The 25,387-nt window shown below is 38.5% G+C and overlaps 1 protein-coding gene across 5 annotated transcripts in view; it reads left to right on the forward strand.

Moving 5' to 3' along the window:
- ANKRD44 (ankyrin repeat domain 44) overlaps positions 1-22,926 on the forward strand; it is a 348,906-nt gene extending 325,980 nt beyond the window's left edge. For 2 of the 5 annotated variants that reach the window (XM_021667764.2, XM_021667768.2), the window contains exons 19-28: positions 458-545; positions 1,559-1,676; positions 3,205-3,421; positions 7,272-7,359; positions 8,347-8,430; positions 10,297-10,442; positions 11,239-11,321; positions 13,886-13,968; positions 15,929-16,020; positions 18,668-22,926. In XM_021667764.2, the coding sequence (XP_021523439.1) occupies positions 458-545; positions 1,559-1,676; positions 3,205-3,421; positions 7,272-7,359; positions 8,347-8,430; positions 10,297-10,442; positions 11,239-11,321; positions 13,886-13,968; positions 15,929-16,020; positions 18,668-18,915 (1,247 nt within the window). In that variant the 3' untranslated portion in view covers positions 18,916-22,926. Of the gene's footprint in view, positions 1-457; positions 546-1,558; positions 1,677-3,204; positions 3,422-7,271; positions 7,360-8,346; positions 8,431-10,296; positions 10,443-11,238; positions 11,322-13,885; positions 13,973-15,928; positions 16,021-18,667 lie in introns of those variants that run through there. The other 3 variants (XM_021667769.2, XM_021667771.2, XM_064373214.1) reach the window with 2 other exon arrangements.
- Positions 22,927-25,387: the final 2,461 nt, after the last annotated feature.

A 25,387-nucleotide genomic window follows, 5' to 3' on the forward strand; every position in this document is an offset into this window, starting at 1 on the left:
ATCGCTTGAACTCAGGAGATAGAAGTTGCAGTGAGCCGAGATCATGCCATTTCACTCCAGCCTGGTCGACAGAGCGCAATTCCATCTCAGAAAAAGTCACTTGGTGGCTCATGCCTGTAATACCAGCGCTTTGGAAGGCTGAGGCAGGCAGATCACCTGAGGCTAGGAGTTTGAGACCAGTCTGGCCAACATGGTGAAACCCTGTCTCTACTGAAACTGCAAAAATTAACTGGACATGGTGGTGCATGCCTGTAATCCCAGCTACTCTGGAGGCCAAGGCAGGAGAATTGCTTGATCCCAGGAGATGGAGGTTGCAGTGAGATGACGTTGCACCACTGCACTCCAGCCTGGGTGACAGAGGGAGACTCCGTCTCAATAAATAAATAAGTAAAATCACTTGATAGAGATATGTATAGTGTTGTTCTATTAAAAGAATGTCCACTATTTTCTTTTTCAGTAATTAATGGTCACACACTGTGTTTACGGCTGTTACTAGAAATTGCAGACAACCCGGAGGTGGTGGATGTGAAAGATGCCAAAGGACAGTAAGTGCACTCACACGTGGCCTTGGGCTGACATTTCAATCACAACAGCTACTGGGTTGGTTTGTTAGATTGTTACAAGGGCTGACTGCGGAACTGGGAAGTTGGGGGAATGTATTTGGGCGAGTGCCCTGGACTAATGAGGAGGCTTTATATTACAGTACCTATATCCAAGAAAAGCATGAAGGGGTGGGTGTGTGCATGTCTTGATAAAAAGGATCATCTTTTTAAGGGCTGTGGCCATGTTTCCTGGCTCTTATTTATGTTCCCTCTTTCCACCCATTTTTATTCTCTTCTGAAACAGCTACACCATTGCCATTTTCTAATTAATAAATAGGAGAGACCTCATCAGGTTATCTCTATTATTAAAATTCTTCAGATGTCTTTTCTTCCTCAAGTTTGTTTTTTCGAAGTAATTTCCTTCTGTTGGCTTATTCCCCACCTAATCTTCTCTTATAAATAGGAAATGCAGAGCAAAAAGTCAGCAGTGACTAGCCCCACGCATGTGAATTAGTGTCATAGTCAGAATCTCACCTTCCTCTCGCATCACAACACTCTGTTCTTTCCCTGAGACTTGTCAGACTTTTCTTTAGGGAAAGAAGCTTTGTTTAAATGAAATCTTTAGCGGAAGTCCAACACAGAATACTACAAAGTAGAGCTGCTCTGATGGAAGCAAGAGGGGCTTCTACATACACATACTCCCTGCCCTTGATATCTGGTGAATGCTACATAGGTCTGAAAATGGTGAGATTAACATGAATATATTGGAAAGGAAGCTTCCCTTGCCTCATCCCTAGGGATCATTTCACCAACAACATTCCATGGGGCCATCAGAGCGGAGGTGGATAGCTTGTTCTGCATAGCATATAGCAAATTGGGGACACTCAGAAAATATTAAGCAATTGTCAAGATGAGAGCGAAGAGAATGAGAGAGAAAAAGAGAATGTCCTCCCACTGGTAGTGATGAATATTTTTTAAATCTCCTTTTTAAAAGCCTACTTTATTTCTCTGCCTAGAACACCACTGATGCTTGCAGTCGCATATGGACATATTGATGCTGTCTCGTTGTTACTTGAAAAGGATGCCAACATAGACACTGTTGACATCCTGGGATGCACAGCTTTACACAGAGGGGTATGTACATATTTCTCAGCTTTAGTCAAACAATTTTTTAATGAGCTTATTTTCTTTCTTTTCATTCTATGAATTTTCAGCAAAAGGTTGTTTCCTAATATAACCAATTAACCTTATTCAGTCAAAAAGAAATTATAAAATCCTTGGCAAAGGCAAAGTAATGGAAGATTTTGCTCTTAAGATTTTATGTTAGATTGTGATAATAGATGCATGAACTCCTACTGTTGGTGAAATTGGTTCTGCTTTCTGACTACAAAATACATGTATATTATAGAAAATTTGCAAAATATTTTTTTAAAGCCCAGAGAAGAAAATCACAATCACCAGTAATCATACCTCCTGGAGATAACCACTTTTTGGTGTATATTATCTCCAATCTTTTTTCTATTTATAGATTTGTTTTAAATTTTAAAAAGAGAGAATACTGAAGATATTATTTGGAATCTGCTTGTTTTCTCTTAGTGTATCAAGGACCTTTTTTCATGTCACTTTCTTCTGCATTATGATTTTTAACACCTCATTGTGTTCAGGTGCCATAGTTTGTTTCAATGATTACCTGGTTTTAAGTAGTTATGCTGTTTCTAATTGTTTATCATTACAAATAATGCCAAAATACATCTCCTGTGCACAATTATTTGCACACATCTGCTGAAGTGGTTTTTTGTTTTGTTTTGTTTTTGTTTTTGTTTTGATCTCACTCTTATCACCCAGGCTGGAGTACAGTGGCACAATCTCAGCTCACTTCAACCTTCACCTCCCAGGCTCAAGCAATCCTCCTACCTCAGCCTCATCCCAGTAACTGGGACTACAGGTGCATGCCAGCATGCCCAGCTAATGTTTGTATTTTCTGTAGAGATGAAGTTTTGCCATGTTGCCCAGGTGGTTCTCGAACTGCTGGGCTCAAGTGATCCTCCTGCCTCTGCCTCCCAAAGTGCTGGGATTGAGGCTTGAGCCACTTGCATCCTCTGGACTCTTTTTTAAACATGCCAAATAAACTAAGTGAATACAACAGAAATTATAAAATTGCTATTTTGGGCTGGTACCAAGCACGCTGGTAAATGAAGAGAAGAAAAACTCTATGTGATCATTGTCACAATCATAGTTTTTACTTCTTGGGTGCTTCCTGTGGGCTGTACAACAGGCTGAGAGCCTGTGAGGTGTTATTACTATTCTTATATACAGGTGAATAGAGTGAGGCACAGAGAGGCAAACTGACCTATCACAGGGGAGCCAAGATTTCACTTACACCTTCCTGATTCTAAAGCTGATGTTTACCGCTGTATCATGATAACTTTCATGGTTGTTGGGAGAGGCAAGAAATGTTTGGAAAATGCTGATGTTCACAGATCTTTCTGTTATGAATTTTGCTGAGGTTGTCCTGTCTTCTGCCCTTGAAATAGGGCAGAGCCTGCCTGCCTTAAAGACTCAGGCATATGTCCACTTGCTCTAAGCCCAGCCCCACTTAGCCAATTGCTTTGCTTCCTGAGTCTTCTGAGGTTTGTTTTGTGTTTTAATTGCAATGTATCAGATTATGACAGGACACGAGGAATGTGTGCAAATGCTGCTGGAACAAGAAGTGTCAATTCTCTGTAAAGATTCCAGAGGGAGGACACCCTTGCACTATGCGGCTGCTCGTGGCCACGCCACGTGGCTGAGTGAGCTGCTCCAAATGGCTCTTTCTGAAGAGGACTGTTGTTTCAAAGATAACCAAGGCTACACGCCACTGCACTGGGCTTGTTACAATGGTAAGTTGCTTATCATTTGACTGATTCCATCAGACTTCCTACCCCATGACCACTGTGAGCTCAGGGGAGGTGAGAGCCTTGTATAACTCTCCAAACCACGGTTTCTAATCTTTCTGCACCAAGATACCTTTTTTGCATATTTTGTTTTTTTTTTTTTTTTTTCAATAATTCTTACCCCTCCATAGCTGCTGCGATGTCTTAATTGACTAAAATTCACTTTCCCCTTTTAGTTAATCATTAACACATAACTCTTAATCAGAACTGATAAGCTTAAAAGACCAGTTTTATTCAGAGTTTCTGATCTATGTAATATAACCAGGGATCCCACAAGGAATTAAAATAATAAGGCTAAAACCAAATATATATATATATACACACACACATATATATATATACACACACACACACACACACATACATATATATGTGTATATATATATATGATTTAATAACCTGTCACAATTGATTACTAGTAGATACATGATTCATCTTTTGGTATTTCTCTTTTATGTTTCATATTCCCCATTAAGTTTGTCGTACTTACTATTTGGGAGATGTTAAAATTTGTATTTCACTTATTTTAGTTTAAAAATGCATGCTAATTATACCAATTCCAAAGTACCAAAGTATCTGAAGTAAAATTGTTACCATTTCCAAACCTACTTTCTAATGTAATTCTGTGTGTATCTTTCATAATTTTTCCTTTGAGAATATAAATAATGACAAAGAAATGTGTATCTGTTTTTTGAAACTGGATAACAACAACCATTCTATAACTGTTTTTGTTGGTGTTTAATTAAAATTATATTGCAGATATTCTTACAAATCAATATGTATCAATACGGATTGATCTTGTAATAGTTGTATATTACTTCATAGCAATATGTATACCAGAATTTATTATTTATTCAACCAGGTTTCTGTGGATTGACATTCAGATTGTTTTTTTTCCTATTACGAACAATGCATCAATGTGTGTGTCCATATTATGGTACCATAAATTCTGTCAGATAAGTTTCCAGAAATAAAATTATTGAGTAAGGGGGTTTGTATATTTTTAAATTTTAATTATACCATATTATTTTGCAAAAAGGATATCAAAATTTATTATTTTACCAAACATTTGTATAAAAGTTAGTGTTTCCACATGCTTCCCAACCCAGAATAACACCTTTTAAAATTTTTGTCAATTTGAAGGGCAAAAAAAGGGTATCTTGTTTCCTTTTGCATTTCCCTATCTAATAGTACACGTATTGGCTATTTGTGTTTCCTCTTCTGGAAATTACTTTTTCCATCCCTTGCTCACTCTTTTCCTATTGAGTTATTTATCTTTTCTTGTATGCTTGTAGGAGCACCTTGTCTTAATGATATGAATGTGATATGATGAATGTTTAATGATATGAATGTCTTAGAAATATGAATATTTTTGTTCCTTGTTTATGATGTCTTTTTCCGTGTAGAGATTTTGAGCTTTTATGTACATGAATCTATCAGATTTTTTATGGTTTCCAAGTGTCCAGTCTTTCTTCAAAAGGTCTCCTACCCCTAAGATTATATGGATATTTTCCCATATATTTTTTACTTTACTTCTATAATTTTATTTTTACATTTCAATTAATCAATTAAAATTTTAATTTAGAAACTATTAATAGTTCCACGAAAGGCATTTTTGTGTGTGTTCTAATTATATCAATTTAAGACCTCTCATTATATTTTCATTATAGTCCTCTTTTTTTCATTCATTCTGCCTCAGTAAGAGCTGAATTTTCTATTTCTTCAATTTAGTTTTGTTCCCTTCCTGCCATTAGAGGATTGTGTTTTTTGTTTTTTTGTTTGTTTGTTTACCTACTAATGGTGACCCCCATCTGGGTCAAGCTGTGGAGTTCTCTGGCGCTAGAGAACCTACAAGAGGCGAAGGATGCAGTGAGAGTGCTGATTATCATGGCAGGCGGCAAACCTGACACAGACACATCATCTCCCCAGGTTCAGGGTGAGAGGTGTCTGTGTTCTTAGGCCTTTCTAGGTACAGGCAGGGGATGAGGAGCAGTCCTCTCCTAAGTAGTTCACCCTTCAGTGCAGGCTTTGCCCAGGTCTGAGTTTCAAGCTCCCATCTTCCCAGATTCCTTTTCACTGGGCACTTTGAAATATTGAAAGAAGCTCAGTCACCTCCAGTCCTACCTACACAAACTGCTAAATTGGGGTTCATATAGTCCCCATTTAAGGAATGCTATGTGTGGATGCTACCCTAAGCTAGATCCTTTGGAACAGTTGAGGTGTCAGGGACTATTTGAATGAGGGTTCCATGTAGTTAGTTGGAAGGCTAAATAGTACAACTTGCCTGAAGCTGCCAGCTTTGTTTGGGGTGGTGGGGGTGGTGGGATGGAGTCTTACTCTGTCACGCAGGCTGGTGGTGCAATTTCAGCTAACCACAACCTCTGCCTCCTGGGTTCAAGCAATTCTTCTGCCTCAGCCTCCCGAATAGCTGGGACTACAGGCATGCACCACCATGCCTGTCTAATTTTGGGAGTTTTTCTTTTTGTATGTGTATTTTTAGTAGAGATGGGGTTTTGCCATGTTGGCCAGACTGGTCTTGAACTCCTGACCTCAAGTGATTTGCCCGCCTCGACCTCCCAAAGTTCTGGGATTACAGGCATGAGCCACGGTGCCTGGCCTCTGCCAGCTTTTTATATTTATTACTTCATATGCTTTTTAATCTGTCTGAAACCAATATTGCCTTTCTCTTTTTAGATACAAGAAAGGTTTGATTTGTATTTTAATACTTCAAATTGTCCAATCTTCATCATTCTGAGGTAGATCATTAGGGAACTTTCACTAATTTAGCATTCAGTTCAACCACCAAGAGTTTCAGGACAATCTGTTCCAACGCCAAATGGTAATATCTTCTCACCTTATAACTGAGAACCACAGATAGAGTTTTTTTGTTTTTTTTTTTTTTACCAGGTCTGTAATGAAGGAATGCTTAGTCAGGCTGTGGAACCATCACCCTTCTTCCTGCGAGACAATACCAGATGTTGAGATCTGTCTTGTTTGTATAGAACTTCAGAAACCACACTGAGGCCCTTTATTGAATAAAGTTCCCACTATCCTGTGACATAGATAGGGGAGATATTCCTAGTCCAATTTTTTATATGTGAGAAACTGAGGCTCAGAGATCTCAACTAAATTGACTCAGATCACATAACAAGCAAGCTGACAGCTAGGACCTTACTTAACTCAAATTCAATTGATTTGAAAACCACCTGCCATTTTGTTGAAAACAATCTCTCATATTCATTCATCTACTTATTTGAATAGTGCTTACTGAGTGGCCATGATATGCCAAGAACTGTTCTTGGGGCCAATTAAAACACACGTAGTATTTTACAGTCAAAACCTTTTCACATGTCTTATCTCGAATACTGTTTTCTACTAATGACAGTTTCGCCTCTCCACTGGAACATGTAACTGTAAGTGGAAGTATTTGTATGGGTGAAAGGTACATTTCCTCTTATAAATATGGAAGAATTGAAGCATGCCTGTGTGAAGCATCTATCTTTCAAGAGCTGAGCATAACACAGAATATATTCTGCTTGCAAATGAGTTGTATTCTCTATTTCTCTCCACCAGACCATATGGCCTTCATTGTTTTATTTGTTCATTAAGTCTCAGAACACCTGTGAACATAGTTAATAACAGTTTGGCATTTTGTTAATTTTATCCCATGGAGAATGAATGTTCAGCCAATTCAGGAAAATTCATAAGCCAAAACTCAATACTTAATGAAAAAGCACATTGGGTTGAACAAAATTTCTTTCTTGAAAACTCCCTAAATGATTTTTATTTCTTACAGGTAATGAAAACTGTATAGAGGTACTTTTGGAGCAAAAATGTTTTCGCAAATTCATCGGTAATCCCTTTACTCCACTGCACTGTGCAATGTAAGTAGAAATGCTGAGAGTTAATGGTATTGTTTTAATTATTTTAACTACACATAGAAAAGTTGCTTTTTAGGGGAAAAAAAGCTTTTAGATTACAGATAAGACTGAAATATTCCATTTTGCTGCTAAAGACAAGTAGATCTGATAGCAAACTATTAATGATTTTCCCAGAGCTATTTGTGGAGTGCCACAGTTCCAAAGGAACACACCTGCCACCCTAGGGAAATCTCATGAAGGGGTAGAGTGAGAAGTGCATTACACATGTGGAGAACTCTTGAGGTATAACTCACATTTGTCTGCCAAATTCTAAAAATAAGTCAGAGTTGACAATCGTATGCCTACAGATGGTTAGAAAGACATTTCACACTAGGACAACTTTTCATATACTGAAATTCTTCATCTTTCGTATGTTGTAAGTTCTTTTCTGATAAATTTAATTTTTGCTCCAGTGTCAATGGTGAGCAATTGTTCAGTGGATACAGTGACTTTAAGTCAGACTTCCATAGTCAGTCTGGGAGTCTGTGTTCAACAGGACTTCCATGATTAGTCTGGGGGCCTAAGACCTGAGGATGCTTTCTCTTTACATTGTCTCTGGCCTTTATATGTAGCTGGGCCATTTGCTTGGAGAGATATTGGAGGCATAAAATAGATCAAGAAAGAAAGTGTAAGTGAAAAAGAGTCAGAAAAAATTTAAATCTGAGGGAAGCATATTTATTCCACTTTAGTATCTCCAAAACACCTAACATGGTACCTTGTATAAGTGCAATAAACTTCTACTGGATATAGAGGTTCTGAAGTAATGCTAGGGGTTACCACTGGTTTCAATACCATAAGTGTATGCCATTGAAACATATACCACAAATATTTACGTTCGATTTTTTAAAAATGCTTGAGATTATCAAATATACAGTACATAGGAAGATGGGTTAGGAGGGGATACAATGTAAAAGAGTGAGATTGTTACATTAAAACCCATTTTTATTTTAGAATAAATGACCATGGGAATTGTGCATCATTGCTGCTTGGGGCCATAGATTCCAGTATCGTCAGTTGTAGAGATGACAAAGGCAGGTAAGTAACCCTAAAACGGCATGACTTTTATCTTGATGAATCTTAGTCTCTGCTTTGCAGTTGCAGAGTAGCCAAGCATCTATGTTTTTAATTGAAAAAATAATGGATAAGCATGGTTTTTAATATTTCAGAGGGGATATAATTAAAATAAATGTCCTTTTAGCCCAGAATCCCTAGCCTCTTCCACAGAGAAAGCTACTATACACTGTTATTTACAAATTTTATATTGTCCTAAATATTTTCTGTGTATATCTATAAACATATATACATACATATGTGTATATGCGTGTATTCTTTTTGCACATGGTAGCATTCTATAACAATGCTCTACTTTTAGTATATTTTGGAGAACCTTCCATACCAAAGCATATAGATTTATCATATTTTTTTAAAGCTGCATATTATTATTATTATTATTTTTTTTTTTGAGACGGAGTTTCGCTCATTACCCAGGCTGGAGTGCAATGGCGCGATCTCGGCTCACCGCAACCTCCGCCTCCTGGGTTCAGGCAATTCTCCTGCCTCAGCCTCCTGAGTAGCTGGGATTACAGGCACGCACCACCGTGCCCAGCTAATTTTATGTATTTTTAGTAGAGACGGGGTTTCACCATGTTGACCAGGATGGTCTTGATCTCTTGACCTCGTGATCCACCCGCCTCGGCCTCCCAAAGCTGCATATTATTTAATTGAATGAATATGCTGTAATTTGCTCATCTTGCCCTCTATTGAAGAACATTTAGGTCATTTCCAATATTTTGCTGTTTCAAAGTGTGGTGGAGTGAACATTCTCATATATGTGTCTGTACACATGGTTAAGTATATCTGAGAGATAAAGACCTAGAATTGGATTTCTTGGTTAAAGGGTTAATAGTTTTTTTAATTTTTTTTTTTTTTAATTGCATTTTAGGTTTTGGGGTACATGTGAAAAACATGCAAAGATGTTGCATAGGTGCATTCATGGCAGTGTGATTTGCTGCCTCCCTCCCCCTCACCCATATCTGGCATTTCTCCCCATGCTATCCCTCCCCAACTCCCCCCCCCCCCCGCTGTCCCCCCAACTCCCCCGCAACAGACCCCCGTGTATAGTGCTCCCCTCCCTGTGTCCATGTGTTCTCCTTGTTCAACACCCTCCTATGAGTGAGAACATGTGGTGTTTGGTTTTGTGTTCTTGTGTCAGTTTGCTGAGAATGATGGTTTCCAGGTTCATCCATGTCCCTACAAAGGACGCGAACTCCTCATTTTTAATGGCTGCATAATATTCCATGGTGTATATGTGCCACATTTTTCCTGTCCAGTCTATCATCGATGGGCATTTGGGTTGGTTCCAGGTGTTTGCTATTGTAAACTGTGCTGCAATGAACATTCGTGTGCATGTGTCCTTATAGTAGAACGATTTATAATCCTTTGGATATATGCCCAGTAATGGGATTGCTGTAGTTTTTTTAAATTTTGATTAATAATGCCAAATTATCCTCTAAAAGAAATTAAGCATCCACAATAGATGATATGATGGGCTTTTAAATTTTTATTTTAAATAAACCTATAGATTTAAGGATTAATTTTGAAAGTATCTGTCTCAAAAATAAAAGTAGGCTCACTGGAATTTAATTTTAAAGAGTCAGTAAAGACACTGATTTCATTATCAGGGCCAACACATACACCCCCCGAAATCTGGGGGGTTCCAGTCACATAGGTGACTTCAGTGTCTACCCTGGATGACCTTTAGAGGGAGGGGCCTGATCACTATGTCTATAAACTGAGAAGTTTTAAATCCTTAAGACAACACCATGTACATGTTTCCTGGGCAGTTACTAACGAGAATGAAGTTTAAAGGAAACTGAAGTAATACTTGTTTTAAATCTTTAGGACACCCCTTCACGCGGCAGCATTTGCCGATCATGTGGAGTGCTTGCAGCTTCTTCTGAGACACAATGCTCAAGTGAACGCAGTAGATAATTCAGGGAAAACAGCACTGATGATGGCTGCTGAGAATGGGCAGGCAGGCGCTGTGGGTATGTGCTTGTTGTATGGACTTTACATTTATGCCCATCCAAAAACCAAAATAATGTCAAATCAAGAAATCAGTTGTTCTCATAGTATATACATGTGGAAAAGGGCCATTAGCAGTTTTACTTAGGTCACCTGATTCTGCCTGTTCAAGCATCTTCCACTCCCTGTTTTTTGATTCTTGGTGGACCTTGTCACAGAGCCCACTCATCTGCAGTGAAATTCTTTAGAAACCAAGTTTAACAGCAGAATCATTTTAAATGGAAATAATGAACTGTAAAAGCAGTTAAAATTAGTGCCTATTAACCTCGAATTTGGATAGCACAGATATGACAATAAATTACTCCCTTTTTTCTTTAAAAATATTAAATATGGGCCGGGCGCGGTGGCTCAAGCCTGTAATCCCAGCACTTTGGGAGGCCGAGGCGGGTGGATCACGAGGTCAAGAGATCGAGACCATCCTGGTCAACATTGTGAAACCCCGTCTCTACTAATACAAAAAAATTAGCTGGGCATGGTGGCGCGTGCCTGTAATCCCAGCTACTCAGGAAGCTGAGGCAGGAGAATTGCCTGAACCCAGGAGGCGGAGGTTGCGGTGAGCCGAGATCGCGCCATTGCACTCCAGCCTGGGTAACGAGAGCGAAACTCCGTCTCAAAAAAAAAAAAAAAAAAAAAAAAAAATATTAAATATGATTATATGGGCTGTACTAATTTAAATATTATTATGTTTGTAGTAACTTCTTCATAATGCATGTGATTAGCATCTCATCTAAGTAACCCTCTTTTGGGCTTTTTCTACAGATATTTTGGTGAACAGTGCCCAGGCTGATCTGACCGTAAAGGATAAGGACTTGAATACACCCTTACATTTGGCTTGTAGTAAAGTATGTAAATGAATTTAAAACATTGCTACTTCATGTTGTAATAATGGTAATAATACCACTGAAATGCTGTCTCAGAACTGTGTAGCGTGGCTCTTAATTAAGATGTACATTTTTCCAGATTCTTGTCAACTAAAAGTGGAATTGAAGGGTGAGAAGGAAAAGACAGACCCACTAGGTTGATGAAGATATGCTTCATCAACACGGATGATGCGGACATGCTTTTCATGGCGCTTGCCACTTGCATTCTTGCTGTAGTCTGTCTGTCTTGATGCTGCCACTGTATCTGTCTTCCTGGTTGTTGTATCACATTTTGGTACCACATAAAAGTTAGGACGTTAGTTAGATGGCTTGTAAAGTATAAGCAGTTTTACTTGTTTTCCTTTTGTTGCATTTGAAGACATTGTAGTAACAGCCAAAAAATACTCTACTGTGAAGCAAATAAATAGATCTTTGTGTATTTCTACCCTCCCCGCTTTTTTCTGGTGTGTAATTCAATGCAAAGAATGTGTTTTTTTTTTTCAAGTAGAAATGTGTTCACATGTTGCTCAAGATTCCTTCTTCCATAAAAGATAAATTACACATATATATAATTTATCTTTTTATATCACATATCTGATTTTATAAAACTTGGTTTTGTTGCTGAATAGTATATTATAATGTCTTTTAGACATCATGTTTTATGGTATTTTAGAAGATATGTAGTATTTCAGCTTAGAAATGGGCCATCCTTCATTCAACCCATCTGCTATTATTAGACATATAGCTCATTTTCAATTATATGTGAGTACAAGTTCAGTATCTCTTATCTGAATGCCTAGGACTAGAAAGTGTTTTGGATTTAGGAATTTTTTGGATTTCGGAATATTTGCATTATGCCTGTTGATTATCCCAAATCCAAAAGTCTGAGTGTCATGTCAATATTCAAAAAGTTTTGGATTTTGTAGCATTTTTGATTTCAGATTTTTGAATTTGGGATGCTCAATCTGTATAAATAATGCTTATTGCAGAGAAATCTTTTATAAACATCCTTACTCATTTCTTTAAGATAAATTCCTAAGTGTGGAATTATTGAGTCTAAGGATCTAAAGATATAATTTTTTTTTTTTGAGATGGAGTCTTAATCTGTTGCCAAGGCTGGAGTGCAGTGGTGCAATCTCAGCCCACTGCAACCTCTGCCTCCTGGGTTTAAGCAATTCTCCTGCCTCAGCCTCCTGACTAGCTGGGACTACAGGTGTGTGCCATCATGCCTGGCAAATTTTTGTATTTTTTTAGTAGAGATGGGGTTTCACCATGCTGGCCAGGCTGGTCTCGAACTCCTGACCTTGTGATCTGCCTGCCTCAGTCTCCCAAAGTGTTAGGATTACAGGCGTGAGCCACAACACCCAGCCGGATATAAATATTTTTAGACCAACTTGCCCTCTTATGAGGTCACAGCAGTTTACACTCCAACAGCAGTGCCTCAGAATAAAACCTCCATGGACATTTCTAAAAGTATATTTAAGGGTCTCCCATATAAGGTATTATAGTCTGAAGCCAGTTAGCACCATGGTGGTGGTTTATTTCAATGTAGTTAAAATATTGTCAGTGTTACCTATATGGTACCAGAAGTCTCAGCCATTCCTTTCATTGCTTGCATTTTCTCACTTCATGCTCTGGGAAGCCCATGGGAACCACAAAAAGTACTCAGCTTTATGAAGTTTATTTCAAGGTATAGTGTTTTGGTGAATATAAGTGCAATGCTTTTCAAACTTGATCATGCAAATGAATCACCTGGGAATTTTATGAAAAAACAGATTCTGATTTATTAGGTCTGGGGCAGAGCTTGAGATTCAGCAGTTCTAACTGCCAGTAATACTAATGCGGCTGGTCTGCAGGACACATGTTGATTAGCAAGGGCTTAGGGAGCCGTGACCCCTTAAAAGGGTATCAGGCCTGAAATTGCAAAGGGGTCTCTGACTCATCAGTTGATTTTCAAAAATTATTAACCACCTAATTTTCACAAGGTACGGAGAGATACTTCCACTGGTTGAGGAAGAAAAGAATGTGTTTCCCTGAAATAGGGTTTCTTCACAATATAAGGCAATTAACGATGATGAATGATATAGATAACAGATGTAATGGGAATTCCAAGGATAAATGGAATAAATGGATCACTGAAGTAGTAACTGATATCTTGAAATAGGAGTCAGTATGGGACTTTTGAGGTATGTTAAATGTTGAAAGATTCAAACAATATTCCTAATTCTACTCCCTACTTACCAGCTGACCTAGCTAAACTAGCATCTGCTTTAGCTCTCTGGGCATTAATTTTAAAATTTATCTTAGCACTGTTAATATTTTGGATCAGACTTATGTTAACCAAGTTCTAATAGACCTTATTAGGACTCTTACAGTGCCTGGAGCCCATTTGCTATTAAGAAGAAAAAAATGACTCAGAAAATAACCCTAAAGAATGTTGTGAGGCAGAAGAAATTCATTTTCAATTTAAATTACAGTGAAAAAATTTTTCAGTAACTTTTCTGTGTCTCTGTCCCATATTTTTTATCTTCCTTTTTCTTTATTAGGGTCACGAAAAATGTGCCTTGTTAATACTTGACAAGATACAAGACGAGAGCCTTATTAATGCAAAAAATAATGCACTGCAGACGTAAGTGTAACTACTAATGTTGGACTTGAACCCAGAGTCATAGTCGTTTATTCAACAAATATAAAGAGCCTCCTATATGCCAGACTAGCTCTGGGGAGCACAGTGGTGAAAGATGCAGACCTGGCTTCCCCTGCATGAAGGTGACAGTCACATACCTACAAGTGCTGACCAAGCTAGGCAATTTTAGTTAGAAGCTTTCTTTTGATATGTCTTCATAGAACTTTGTGAGGTCTGTGTTTCTCTTTGCTGATATTTCTGGGGCAATATTATAAATTTAGTAGACTGTTAGAAAAATCTTATGGACTGACATATTTAGGGAAACTATTTGTATTATGTATTAGCATTATGTATTCTGACTGGAAAATGACAGTTTTACAAATCAGGTTCCCAGAATACATTTGAAGAGTTTCTAAGCTATTTGTCTTGATTATATTTTAATAGAATTCAGTGTAACCCTCAGTGTGAAAGATCTAAAAGCTGTTTCATTTTCCGCTTTAGGAAATTATTTATGCATTTGTTTTAAAGGCAAAGGAATTTTTTTCATTTAAGATTCTTAAGCTGGGCATGGTGGCTCATGCCTGTAATCCCAGCACTTTGGGAGGCTAAGGCAGGTAGATTACTTAAGGCCAGGAGTTCATGACCAGCCTGGCCAATATGTTGGAACCCCATCTCTACTAAAAATACAAAAAATAATAATAATAACTGGGCGTGGTGGTGAACACCTGTAATCTCAGCTACTTGGGAGGCTGAGGCAGGAGAATCACTTGAATCTGGGAGGTGGAGGTTGCAGTGACCTGAGATTGTGTCACTGCACTCCAGAGTGAGACTCTGTCTCAAAGAAGAAGATTGTTGGCTGGGTGTAATGGCTCATGCCTGTAATCCCAGCACTTTGGGAGGCCAAGGCAGGCAGATCACTTGACCCCAGGAGTTTGAGACCAGCCTGGCCAACGTGATGAAACCCCTTCTCTACACAAAATTTAAAAAATTAGCCAGCCACAGTGGTTTGCACCAGTACTCCCAGCTACTCAGGAGACTGAAGCCAGAGGATCACTTGAGCCCAGCAAGAGGTCAAGACTGCAGTGAGCTGTGATCGTGCCACTGCACTCCAGCCTGGGTGACAGAGTGAGACCCTGTCCCCCACCGCCGCCAAAAAAAAAAGGATTCTTATGCAGTTTATAGCACAATATACTGAGTTTGACATAATTCTTTTTTTTTTTTTTTTCTTTTGAGACAGAGTCTTGCTCTGTCACCCAGGCTGCAGTGCAGTGGCACCATCTCGGCTCACTGCAACCTCCGCCTCCCGGGTTCAAGTGATTCTTCTGCCTCCGCCTCCCAAGTAGCTGGGATTACAGGCACCTGCCACCATGCCCAGCTAATTTCTGTATTTTTAGTAGAGTCATGGTTTCACTGTGTTGGCCAGGTTGGTCTCAATCTGCTGACCTCAGGTGATCTGCCCTCCTCAGCCTACCAAAGTGTTGGAATTACAGGCGTGAGCCACCATACCCAGCCGACATAATTCTTTAAGGTATTATAAATTCAGTAAAACATCTGTGTGCATTTAGTAGTAACAAGGAGGTTTGAGATTAAACACATATATGGGTGACATTAATACCAGTCATATTGTTGAACTGTGTGAAACAGTGATTCAAATTCTGTGTTAGAAATCAAGCAGTAAAAAACCTGCAAAACACACCAAACTTGAGTTATTCCTCTGTCTTCCTATTTACTGTCATTGAGATTGTTTGAGAGGCAGCAAGATCTGGGCCAAACATACAAGAACAGTTGGATCAGTAGAACCTGGAAAAGATCTAGTCAGCAATTTTTTTTTTTAAGTAAAAACATCCATATACTAGTTGTGGATTCTTAAGTATTTCTTCCTTTTTGTGATATGGGCCAATGAAAATGCCACATTCTTGCCCAAATATGTGCCACAGTTGATGCTCAGTCTTGTGTTTTTCAGACCCCTCCATGTTGCTGCGCGCAATGGCTTGAAGGTGGTAGTTGAGGAGTTGCTGGCCAAAGGGGCCTGTGTACTTGCTGTAGATGAAAATGGTAAGTCGAAAAAGTCAACAGCGACTGCAGGTACCTGCCATAAGCTAGTTGAAGCCAGAGGAAAATGAGAAAGATAGGAGCTAGTTTAAATGGCAGTTAAGAATTCTGTCCCCCTTGGAAGTCCCATGTGTGTGAGAAATGAAGCAAGGATAACTCGTCCTGTCTGTCTTTTTGTAAATCACATAGTCTACCTGTAGCCCACCAGTGCTGTCCATTTTGCATGTAATGCCAGCAGCTGGTCTCTAACTCCTCAGCACCGTGGCTAAAATATTTTAGACACACTAAAAGGGTTTCAAGTTGGCATTCGAAATTTTCATTGCAAATGCTGAAGAGTTAGGGATTACACATGTCATTAGTGCATGCTCAGGGGCTCAAATGAAAACCTAGATCTTTGAGTGTATTTAAGTTCATTCTGAGATCAAGCTTTTTTTTTTCTTTAAGTACAGATCAGAACTCATATTCCCAGTATGGAAATTTGAGGAACGAGAGTAAAATTTCTTAATTAATGTCTAGGACCGAAGCTTCCCCTGATCTGTATAATGTTCCTTTTCTAATGAACTAAATCTTAACAGAAGCTTTCTACTCTGCTTCCTAAGAAATTTTGAAAGCAAATAGCCACTAGAATTGTACTAAACTGCAATTTTAAGCACAATGCCTATTAACCTTGGGGAGCAAAAAAGGAACTTCTGGATATTTATGTAATTTTTTAAATGTGACATTTAATTAAAGTATTATAATGCGTTAATGTAACTCAACTGCTTATTACAGGTGTTGGAATTAGCAGCTCATGCCTATTTCTCAGAAGTAAGCAGCCATATTGACATCATTAGCTAACTCTTATTAGTTTTGATTTTGCAGCCCCATTTGTCCTAGCATGTACCCTGCTCTGTCCCCCACCTGACTCATCTAGGAAGTGCAGAAAGTTCTCTTTTACTCCACCTCCTTGGTTTTCCGCTTCACCTTCCCTCACTCTACTATCGCTACTGTAGACTTAGGGTTGGCATGCAGAGGCCCACAAGTTTTCTCCAAAATGGTCAAAGAGAATAGAATAAATTAGTTTTGATTTTCCTTGGTGTAAATCTGCCGCATTGAAGGTTTGTTCAGCTGATAGCAACCTTAGGAACAAGAGCCTTGGGTTGGTGCGGACCTGCATCCCAAAGACCTGGGAACATTTGGGGCAATTTTGTACAGCAGTGCAACCATAATTCCTTTACTTATCCCTTACCTTTGTGGATTGGAATGTTAAACTACCTGTCCATTCTCATTTGTTTGGGAAAAAGGAATGATGTCCAAAAGGGCAGGATGGGGAGAGCAGGTGATGATAAACAAAACAACAAAATGTTGAGTTTTATTGAGCCATTCCTCTGGATGACTGAGCGACTGCCCTACTCACTGCATAGTGGGAACTTTGGCCAGCCGAGAAGGCAGCTAACCCTTTCAGGCTAGTAGAATAAAGGTTGGATAAGGGAAATAATCAACTCAAAGACTTAATATGCCTCTCCAAAGAGCCTGTATTATGAGTTAAGACAGTTTTCTTATCTGGACTGGACCCACTGAATCTAAAATGGTAGAGAATAACATGGTTCTACTTATAACAAGCATAGTAATTTTCTCACATCCATTACATTTTAGATTTGGGACTTTGATTGGTGAGTGGCCATTTTAAAATATTCTGTTAGGCCAAGTGTGATGGCTCACGCCTATAATCCCAGGACTTTGAGAAGCCAAGGTCAGAGGATCACTTGACCCAGGAGTTAAACAGCAGCCTAGGAAACATAGCAAGAACTCGACTCTATTAAAAAAAAAAAAAAAATCAGCTGGACATAGTAGCACACGTCTATAGTCCCAGCTACTCGGGAGGCTGAGGTGGAAGGATTGCCTGAGCCCAGAAGACAAGGCTTCAGTGAGATCAAGGCCCATGCCACTACAATCCAGCCTGGGTGACAGAGTGAAACCCCATCAAAAAAACAAAAACAAAAACAAAACAATTGGTAAATTTCTCCTAAATGATAGTAAATTTTTAATTACAAACAAAGTGCTTTCCTCTGTCTGATCTACTGAAATGATTCCATTTTTCTAAAACCAATTATTGGTGTCTACTTTCTAGGAAGCATATATGAAGTGACAAAACTTCATTATTCACTTTTGCAGTCATCTAATTTTCAATACTTTTTCTAATCGGACACACAGTTACCTAACAATGGAAAGTCATTGTTCTCAGAATGAGAGTCCTTCTCAGGCCCAGGCCTGAGGCTCATGGTGTGCGTGTGCTCTCAGGCGGAAACATCTTCCTGATTGTCCTGTTGCTGTTTATTGTGGAATTGTGTCCCACACCCACCCCCTCGTGTTTCTGTTCACTAAATGAAGGATGGAATCCTACCTAACTTTGGATAATATCGTGCTTGTCATAGTCATATGAGCTGAAAACAAAAATAAAAAGCCCTCCATAAAATGTCTCCCCCTCCCTCTCCCCTCTAGCCTCACCCCTAGCATGACTTGTGAGAAGTAACTCCTCCTTTTACCTGGCATGATTTCTAACTCAACATACATCTCCACCTGTGAGATCATCCGAGATGTACTGTGGAATGCTCGTGCCTCCTCTAGACTCCCCAGGACTAACCACTGCCTTGTCTGCATTTACGCCCAGGTCATACCCCGGCCCTGGCTTGTGCTCCTAACAAAGACGTGGCTGACTGCCTGGCCCTCATTTTGGCTACCATGATGCCTTTTTCTCCTTCCAGTACAATGACGGCCGTCAACTTCGTTTGTTTAAAAAAAGACAATTTGAGCAGGACGACCCTCTCCAATCTGGGTAGCATGGTTAGCCTGTGCAGTAACAACGTAGGCTCGGAGGATGGGTACAATGAAAATGATTCTGATTCGGAAACGTTTTGACTTTGGACTGTAGAAGCTTTTCCTTGATCACCTGTGTTGGAGGAAAGGAAAGAAGCTTGAATTCCAGGTTCATGTTGTATTCAAGTATTATTTGGGGCCTGGGCTTCCAGAAGTTAGTAGAGAAGGAATTAATTGAGGAAGGGCAGTGAGGCTGTTGGGTGGAACACTCACACAGATGGCCTCAGTTTGGTTTTGTTTCACATTTTCTTTAGATCTAAGATACATCTGTGAAAGTCTACCTCTCATTTTAAGTAAAGAATAAAAGATATATTTAATTCCTGTTCTTCAGGGATAATACAACAGAGAGGCAGCTGTTCACTATGAATAATTTTTCTTTTCATGTATTTAGTGGTGAGTTCTCAGAAGTCTATCAGTGTGACATTCATGTCCCCGGGGAGGGAAGGGAAGAGGTAGATAGGAAATGCCTCAAACCTCTTCTCACTTTGATGTTTACTTCCTCACTAGAAGCCAAAGGTAAAGGTGTTCATCTTCAGAAATAATGCCTGTAATAATCTTTTTAGAGAGTCCAACTATTTATATCCTCTCTATAGTAAGCATTTAAATATCCAGAACTTCTTTCTGAGGACCTCTGTTAAAGTTGCCAGATTAATTGAAAAACTGAACTTGCTCTTTTTGTTTAACACAGTGTTCCCTATAACAAGCCTGTGACTAATTTTCACTTAAGTGATTGAATCCAAATTTATCTAATAACATTTCAGGTGAAATGATATTGCACCAGAACTTTGACACAATATGCAAAATTAACATGAAACTACCCTTTGTTAATTCCCTCTTAAATCAAAATACTAACTTTTTAAAAACATCAGAATCATCAGTGTTGTTCACCAGTAGTAAACTGAGCTTCTCAGTCAAGGTCGTGCCATGTGAGTGAAAAGTGTGACTGCAAAAAGGAATAAAAAAGTGAAAGCAGAAAGGAGAAATGAGTGATTTAGAATGTAAAGCCAATTGCCAGTTGCTTGATGATGAAATCAACATAGTGAATACTGTGTCTGCTCCCTCTGCCAAAGCTTCTAGGTCAAATGGACCCCGTTCCACACCTGGAACAGCTATACAAAAAGAAGAATGAGACTCTTTAAAAATTATGCCCATGTACACACACACACACATATGTGTGCATGTGTGCATGTATATATATATATATATATATATGCGCATGTGTGTGTATGTAGTTCATCAGCCCAGCTACACATGAGGACCAAAAGGCTTCAGTCTAAAATGGAAGATTTACATTTTTTTCCTTCAAAATGCAAGTGAGAACTGAAGTAGCTTTTCTATGAAGTTAAAATGTAATCTTTTTGTGTACCAGTCTTTGTTGTATTTTATATTTCTTATGACACAGATTTCTAGTTGAGAGTTTAACATTTGTAACTGATGATGTGTTGACCATGGGTTTTTGTTTTGTTTTGTTTTTTGCCAAACTAGAGAAAATGTCCATATACTTTTGATGTAAATGTGTTTATATTTATTTGAAATGAAACAAATGGCAAGGAGACATCCATTATTTGTTCTCTATTTTAATTGCTTTGTATCTTACTTAGAATAACAAAAGTGGAAAAACACATTTGGCCCTGGGCTAGCCAAAAGCCCTAAGGCCAACCCAGCATTTCCACTGCTAAGGTTTCTAGCTGACCCTCAGGTTCTTCCGCGTTGATCTGAGAGGGCTACCACAGTCTGTAGCCAGTTGAGTTTAGAAGATATTGCAGTCTGGATGCTCTTCTGTGAGGTAAAAACTCAAATGTGTAGTGGATCATATGCACAAAGGCAGCCCAAAGAAATATCCAGAAATTACCATAAGTACACTGAAAAGCTCACATAGTCTCAGTAACCTAATGGGAAATGATGGCAGTGTGTGGGCACATGTGCCAAGAGGAGAAATAAAAATCACCAGCTCTAGTGCAATTTTCTACTTGAGGAAGAGACAGGAAAGAAATGTGTCGAATTAGAGCAGGACTCCCTGACATTTTATAATGAGTTCCATTTCCACCCTGGAAATTTCTGTTTTATAGTATATGTGAGATATTTCAAAAATAGTGTTCTATCATATCTGGATCAAAGACAGATAACTGTATTATATTTTTCATCTAGCTGTAAAACTTTAATCTTACTTAATATCCTGGATTTAATTAAAACTCCTATTGGGTTCTTCACAAATGAGATCTTGTTCAAAGGACTTATTGAACTGGTAATAATTTCACTGAAAATTTCCCACACCACCACCATTGTTTTTTGAATTCTTGGTGTTGTGCTCCCCTCCTTCTATCCTTTTTGTTTGTTTAGAGAAGATGAATTTTTAAAAAGCAGATAAATTGCTAATGAGCAATAACGACCTTATCGTTACCAAAACACTGAAAATTAAGAGCGATCCAGTGTTGAAAAAGCACAATATACTGCGGTGTCTTTTTCTAGAAGTGAATGGAAATCTTGCTCAGTTGGCATTTCAAGCAGGAAATGAAATGCCTGCTTTAATGGCAAAGCAGCGTTAACATTTTTCCTGTCAAGTAGCAGAGAGTACAAGGATCATTTCAGCAAAGCAGTGACTCACCATGAGACATCATCTCCATGGAGCTGCGTTTTGACTTTTTCCCACTCTCTTACTCATAGAAGGAAGACAAAGGAACAAAATGAAATCATGCTCACAACAAACTGTTCCTTACATCAATTGATATCTCTCTCTTTCTCGCTTTCTTTCTCCCTTCCCCCAAGACTAAATTTTTTTTCAAAAGTGACTTCAAAAACTATCATTTCTGTGTTTTAATGACGTCTCTTAGAAATAAAATTATGTTTGCACCACAGCTTTTTAAGAAAAAACAAGATGTGTTTTTACCTGAGTCTTAGTTGCTTAGTGCTTTTACTTGTTATTTTTAGACTGTATTTTAACCACAGCCACAGGGATCATATTTCATTGCACTTACTTATTTGCCAGTGTCTGCCTGTCTTTGGTAAATGCATTACTATCTCCAAATTGCCTAAAATTTGCTATGATTCTACAGTAAATAGCTCAGGGGATTTCTATTTATCACTACTAAAAGGGCACCATACTATGTTTTGGTACTTTAGGCAGTAAAACACTGCTTGATTTATCATTTTATTATTAAATGAGAACAAGAACATCAAATGGATTTGCTGCACTAGTTATTCTTTGTACTGTTGAGCGACTTGCTGTGCTTATATGTTGTGTTGGTTGAAGAACTCATCCCTTTTTTGTCTTGTAATATGAAGTTAGAGTGCCTTTTTATATTTGTATATTCTGAAAATGTTCTGTGGAATGTTTTGTATTTTTTCATTTGAGTGTTATCAGAGCAATATGATACCAGTGAGTTTTCATTTCAACCTTTCTTTGAATGTATAAAGTGTTTTTTTTCCTGTTTCCCCTTTTACTTGCATTGAAATATGAAAATGCTAAAGTTTTCTATAGGAATTGTTTGATTTTGCAGTGCTAAAATGCTTTCTTCTTACAAAACTGTAAACCATAGGTCAGTATTATAGGGGAAAAGCGTTTTAAGATAGTGACAATCTGAGTGTTTGTATAAAATGTAATTCTATGCGTTTCTTATGCAGTGATCTAAAAATTCAATGCAAATATCTTTTATTTGGTAGTTTTTGTCTACATATTTTATGCTTTAGCATGTGCAATATATCTTTGCAAAGCACGATGATACAAATCTGGTGCCAGTGTTATATTTTGCATAACATATTTGTAACAGCATAAAATACTGTTTGATGACTTCAGTGGGATTTTGTCTATAATGTTTTCCTATGTAAATTGGAGTTGAATGACTCTGGTAAATGTCATGACTGTAAAAATGGGGAAAATGTCTTTTAGTTCAGTGAATGACTTTGAACCAATCTGAATCTTCTCAAGCACAGTTTAATACTTTTACAACTACTGAATGCTCTAATAAGGTAATGAAGTACTTAACTGTAATATACTATGGAAATGCATTCAGATGGTTATTTTTACAAATAAAAACGGTACAAATATTGTCGTAATTTGTGTTTTCTTTAATTTTTCCAATTTATACTTTTTCTAAATTATGCTAATTTAAATCTTTGGCCCCCAAGCCAAATTAACTTTAAATTTAGAAAATAATCAAGATAAAAGTGTATCTCCAGATTCATGATTTATGTTTGTATTATCATAATTAGAGAAAAAATTCAAACGTATATGCTTGTGTTTATTATATTTGCTTACGCTTCCAACTTTTTTCCATAAAGAGTTTTGTTTTGTTTAGTTTTCTGCTCTGTTGCCCAGGCTGAAGGGCAGTGGTAAGATCTTGGCTCACTGCAGCCTCAACCTCATGGGCTGAAGTAATCCTCCTACCTCAGCCTCCCGAGTAGCTGGGACTACAGGTGTGCACCACCATGCTTGGCTAATTTTGGTTTTTTTTTATAAAGATGGGGTCTCATTATGTTGCCCAGTCTAGTCCATAAAGGATTTGAGCTGGCTTATGACAAAAGATGTGATAAACTAGAAGAAAAATGAGAGCAGAGAAAAAGAATACAAACAGATACAGGAACCATAAAATTTAAAACAGTGTCTATGACTGAACTTGAGTTTCCTCTCAGCTTCCTTGCAGCCAGGGTAAGAAGAGAAATATGATCAGTTATATAGTTCACATATTTCAAAAAGGAAGAAGCTTATCAGGTCCTCAAAATTGTGAAATCAACCATACCTATCTTTGGTACTGTCACCACTACCCTTCAGGGACTTCATAGCAACACAAAAACCTCCCTCTCTGCACTATCCTTAAAGGTATCCATAGAATTTCCTCCCCCATCTATCTCACCATCTGTAAGGGTTAACTAGGTTGTTTATGAAGTCTTACACAGACTCCACATAATCTTCATTTCCTTGTATAAGTTGAGAGCATTTGGTGCACAGAGTGAGCTCAACTCACCTTGAACCCGGATCTGGGAACCTGGCCAGTTCCCGTGGTCCACTTTTTAATAAGCAATTCAAGGACGCAGTTGCGTAATGAAGATGGAGTCAGCATATCTTAAACTGTAAATAAACTTCTTTCTTTAGCACAGTATAAAAGAAATGAATTTCTTTTTTTAGTACAGTATAAAGATAGTCCAGTGTTAACACAGTATAAAGAAAGACAGTTTAGCGTTATGGAGAGAGAGAGAGAGCAGTCTAGTGTTACGTTACAGAAAAGGGCTTATTACTAAGAGTCGACAGAAGGCTTGGCCTTGCAGTTACCTGTGCTGATTTCTTTGCTGGACACCCGTGCTGATCTTTGTTCCCGGATGCCCGTGCTGATCTTTGCCGGTGTATACCCGTGCTGATCTTTGCCGGTGTATACCCGTGCTGATTTCTTTCCGGTGTATACCCGTGCTGATTCCTTTCTGATTTCTTTGCCGGACACCCGTGCTGATCTTTGTTGCCGGACGCCCGTGCTGATCTTTGCCGGTGTATACCCGTGCTGATTTCTTTCCGGTGTATACCTGTGCTGATTTCTTTGCCGGTGTTGCTGTGAGGCTCCAGATTGACTTTGCGATTACCCGTGCTGATTTCTTTGCCGGTGTTGATGCAGATGGTAATGTGTATATATATATATACATATATATATATGTAAATAAATCTCTTTTCCTATATACTCTCGGCTGGTGTTTTTCCTCCCCACGAACCTGCCTGTTAAAACAAATCCAAGCTTGGTCTCTTTGGTATTTGTCTTGTACCAAAACACCATCCAAAATTTTTCATCTTGAGTAGTAACTTCAGGGACAGTCCCTGGAAGCACTAAGGAACAAATTCCTAATGATGGAGTTTCCAGCTATTTACTAAGAGAGTTGGGGGTGGTGCCTGCCTGAATTCCTCAAATCGAGTATTATAGAATGTTAGCAGTTCTAACAGTCCAGCCCAATCATATCACCAGCTCTTTCAGGAAGAAACTGGATCCTAGAGAAGTTATACAACTTGAATTTTTGAAGATAGTGATCTGATGATACAACATCTGCCCCTAGATGGTCTCTCTTCAATGCCATCTTGCCGTATAATGTTTTGTTTTTTCTGCCAGAAATGTTCAAGAGGGTTTTGTACTCAGCCCTGCCTCCCTCCTAATTCAAATACACAAATCTAGGTGCTTCTCAGTTTTAAAGATTGTAAAGCCAGAATCACACCACAAGTGAGTGCTTCCTGTTGTTTAGAGCAGACTGGGTCTATTAGTTATCTATTGCTGTGTAACAAATTACCCCAAAACTTAGTGCCTTAAAACAACAACTGTTTCCCAACTCACAGTTTCTGTGAGTCAGCCCTAGTTTAGCTGGGTCTTCTGCTCTAGGGTCTCTCACAGGCTGTGATCATGGTGTTGGCCTGGGAACGATCCATTTCTAAGCTTACTCATATGGTTGTTGGCAGTATTCTTCTTGTGGGTTGTTAAACTGAAGGCCTCAGTTCCTTGATGGCTATTGGCTGCCCACTGTTTCTTGCCAGATGAGCCTTTCCGAA

The sequence above is a fragment of the Aotus nancymaae genome, unplaced genomic scaffold (genome assembly GCF_030222135.1).
Source record: "Aotus nancymaae isolate 86718 unplaced genomic scaffold, 86718_ANA_hifiasm-v0.15.2.pri h1tg000008l, whole genome shotgun sequence".
Classification (NCBI taxonomy): domain Eukaryota; kingdom Metazoa; phylum Chordata; class Mammalia; order Primates; family Aotidae; genus Aotus; species Aotus nancymaae.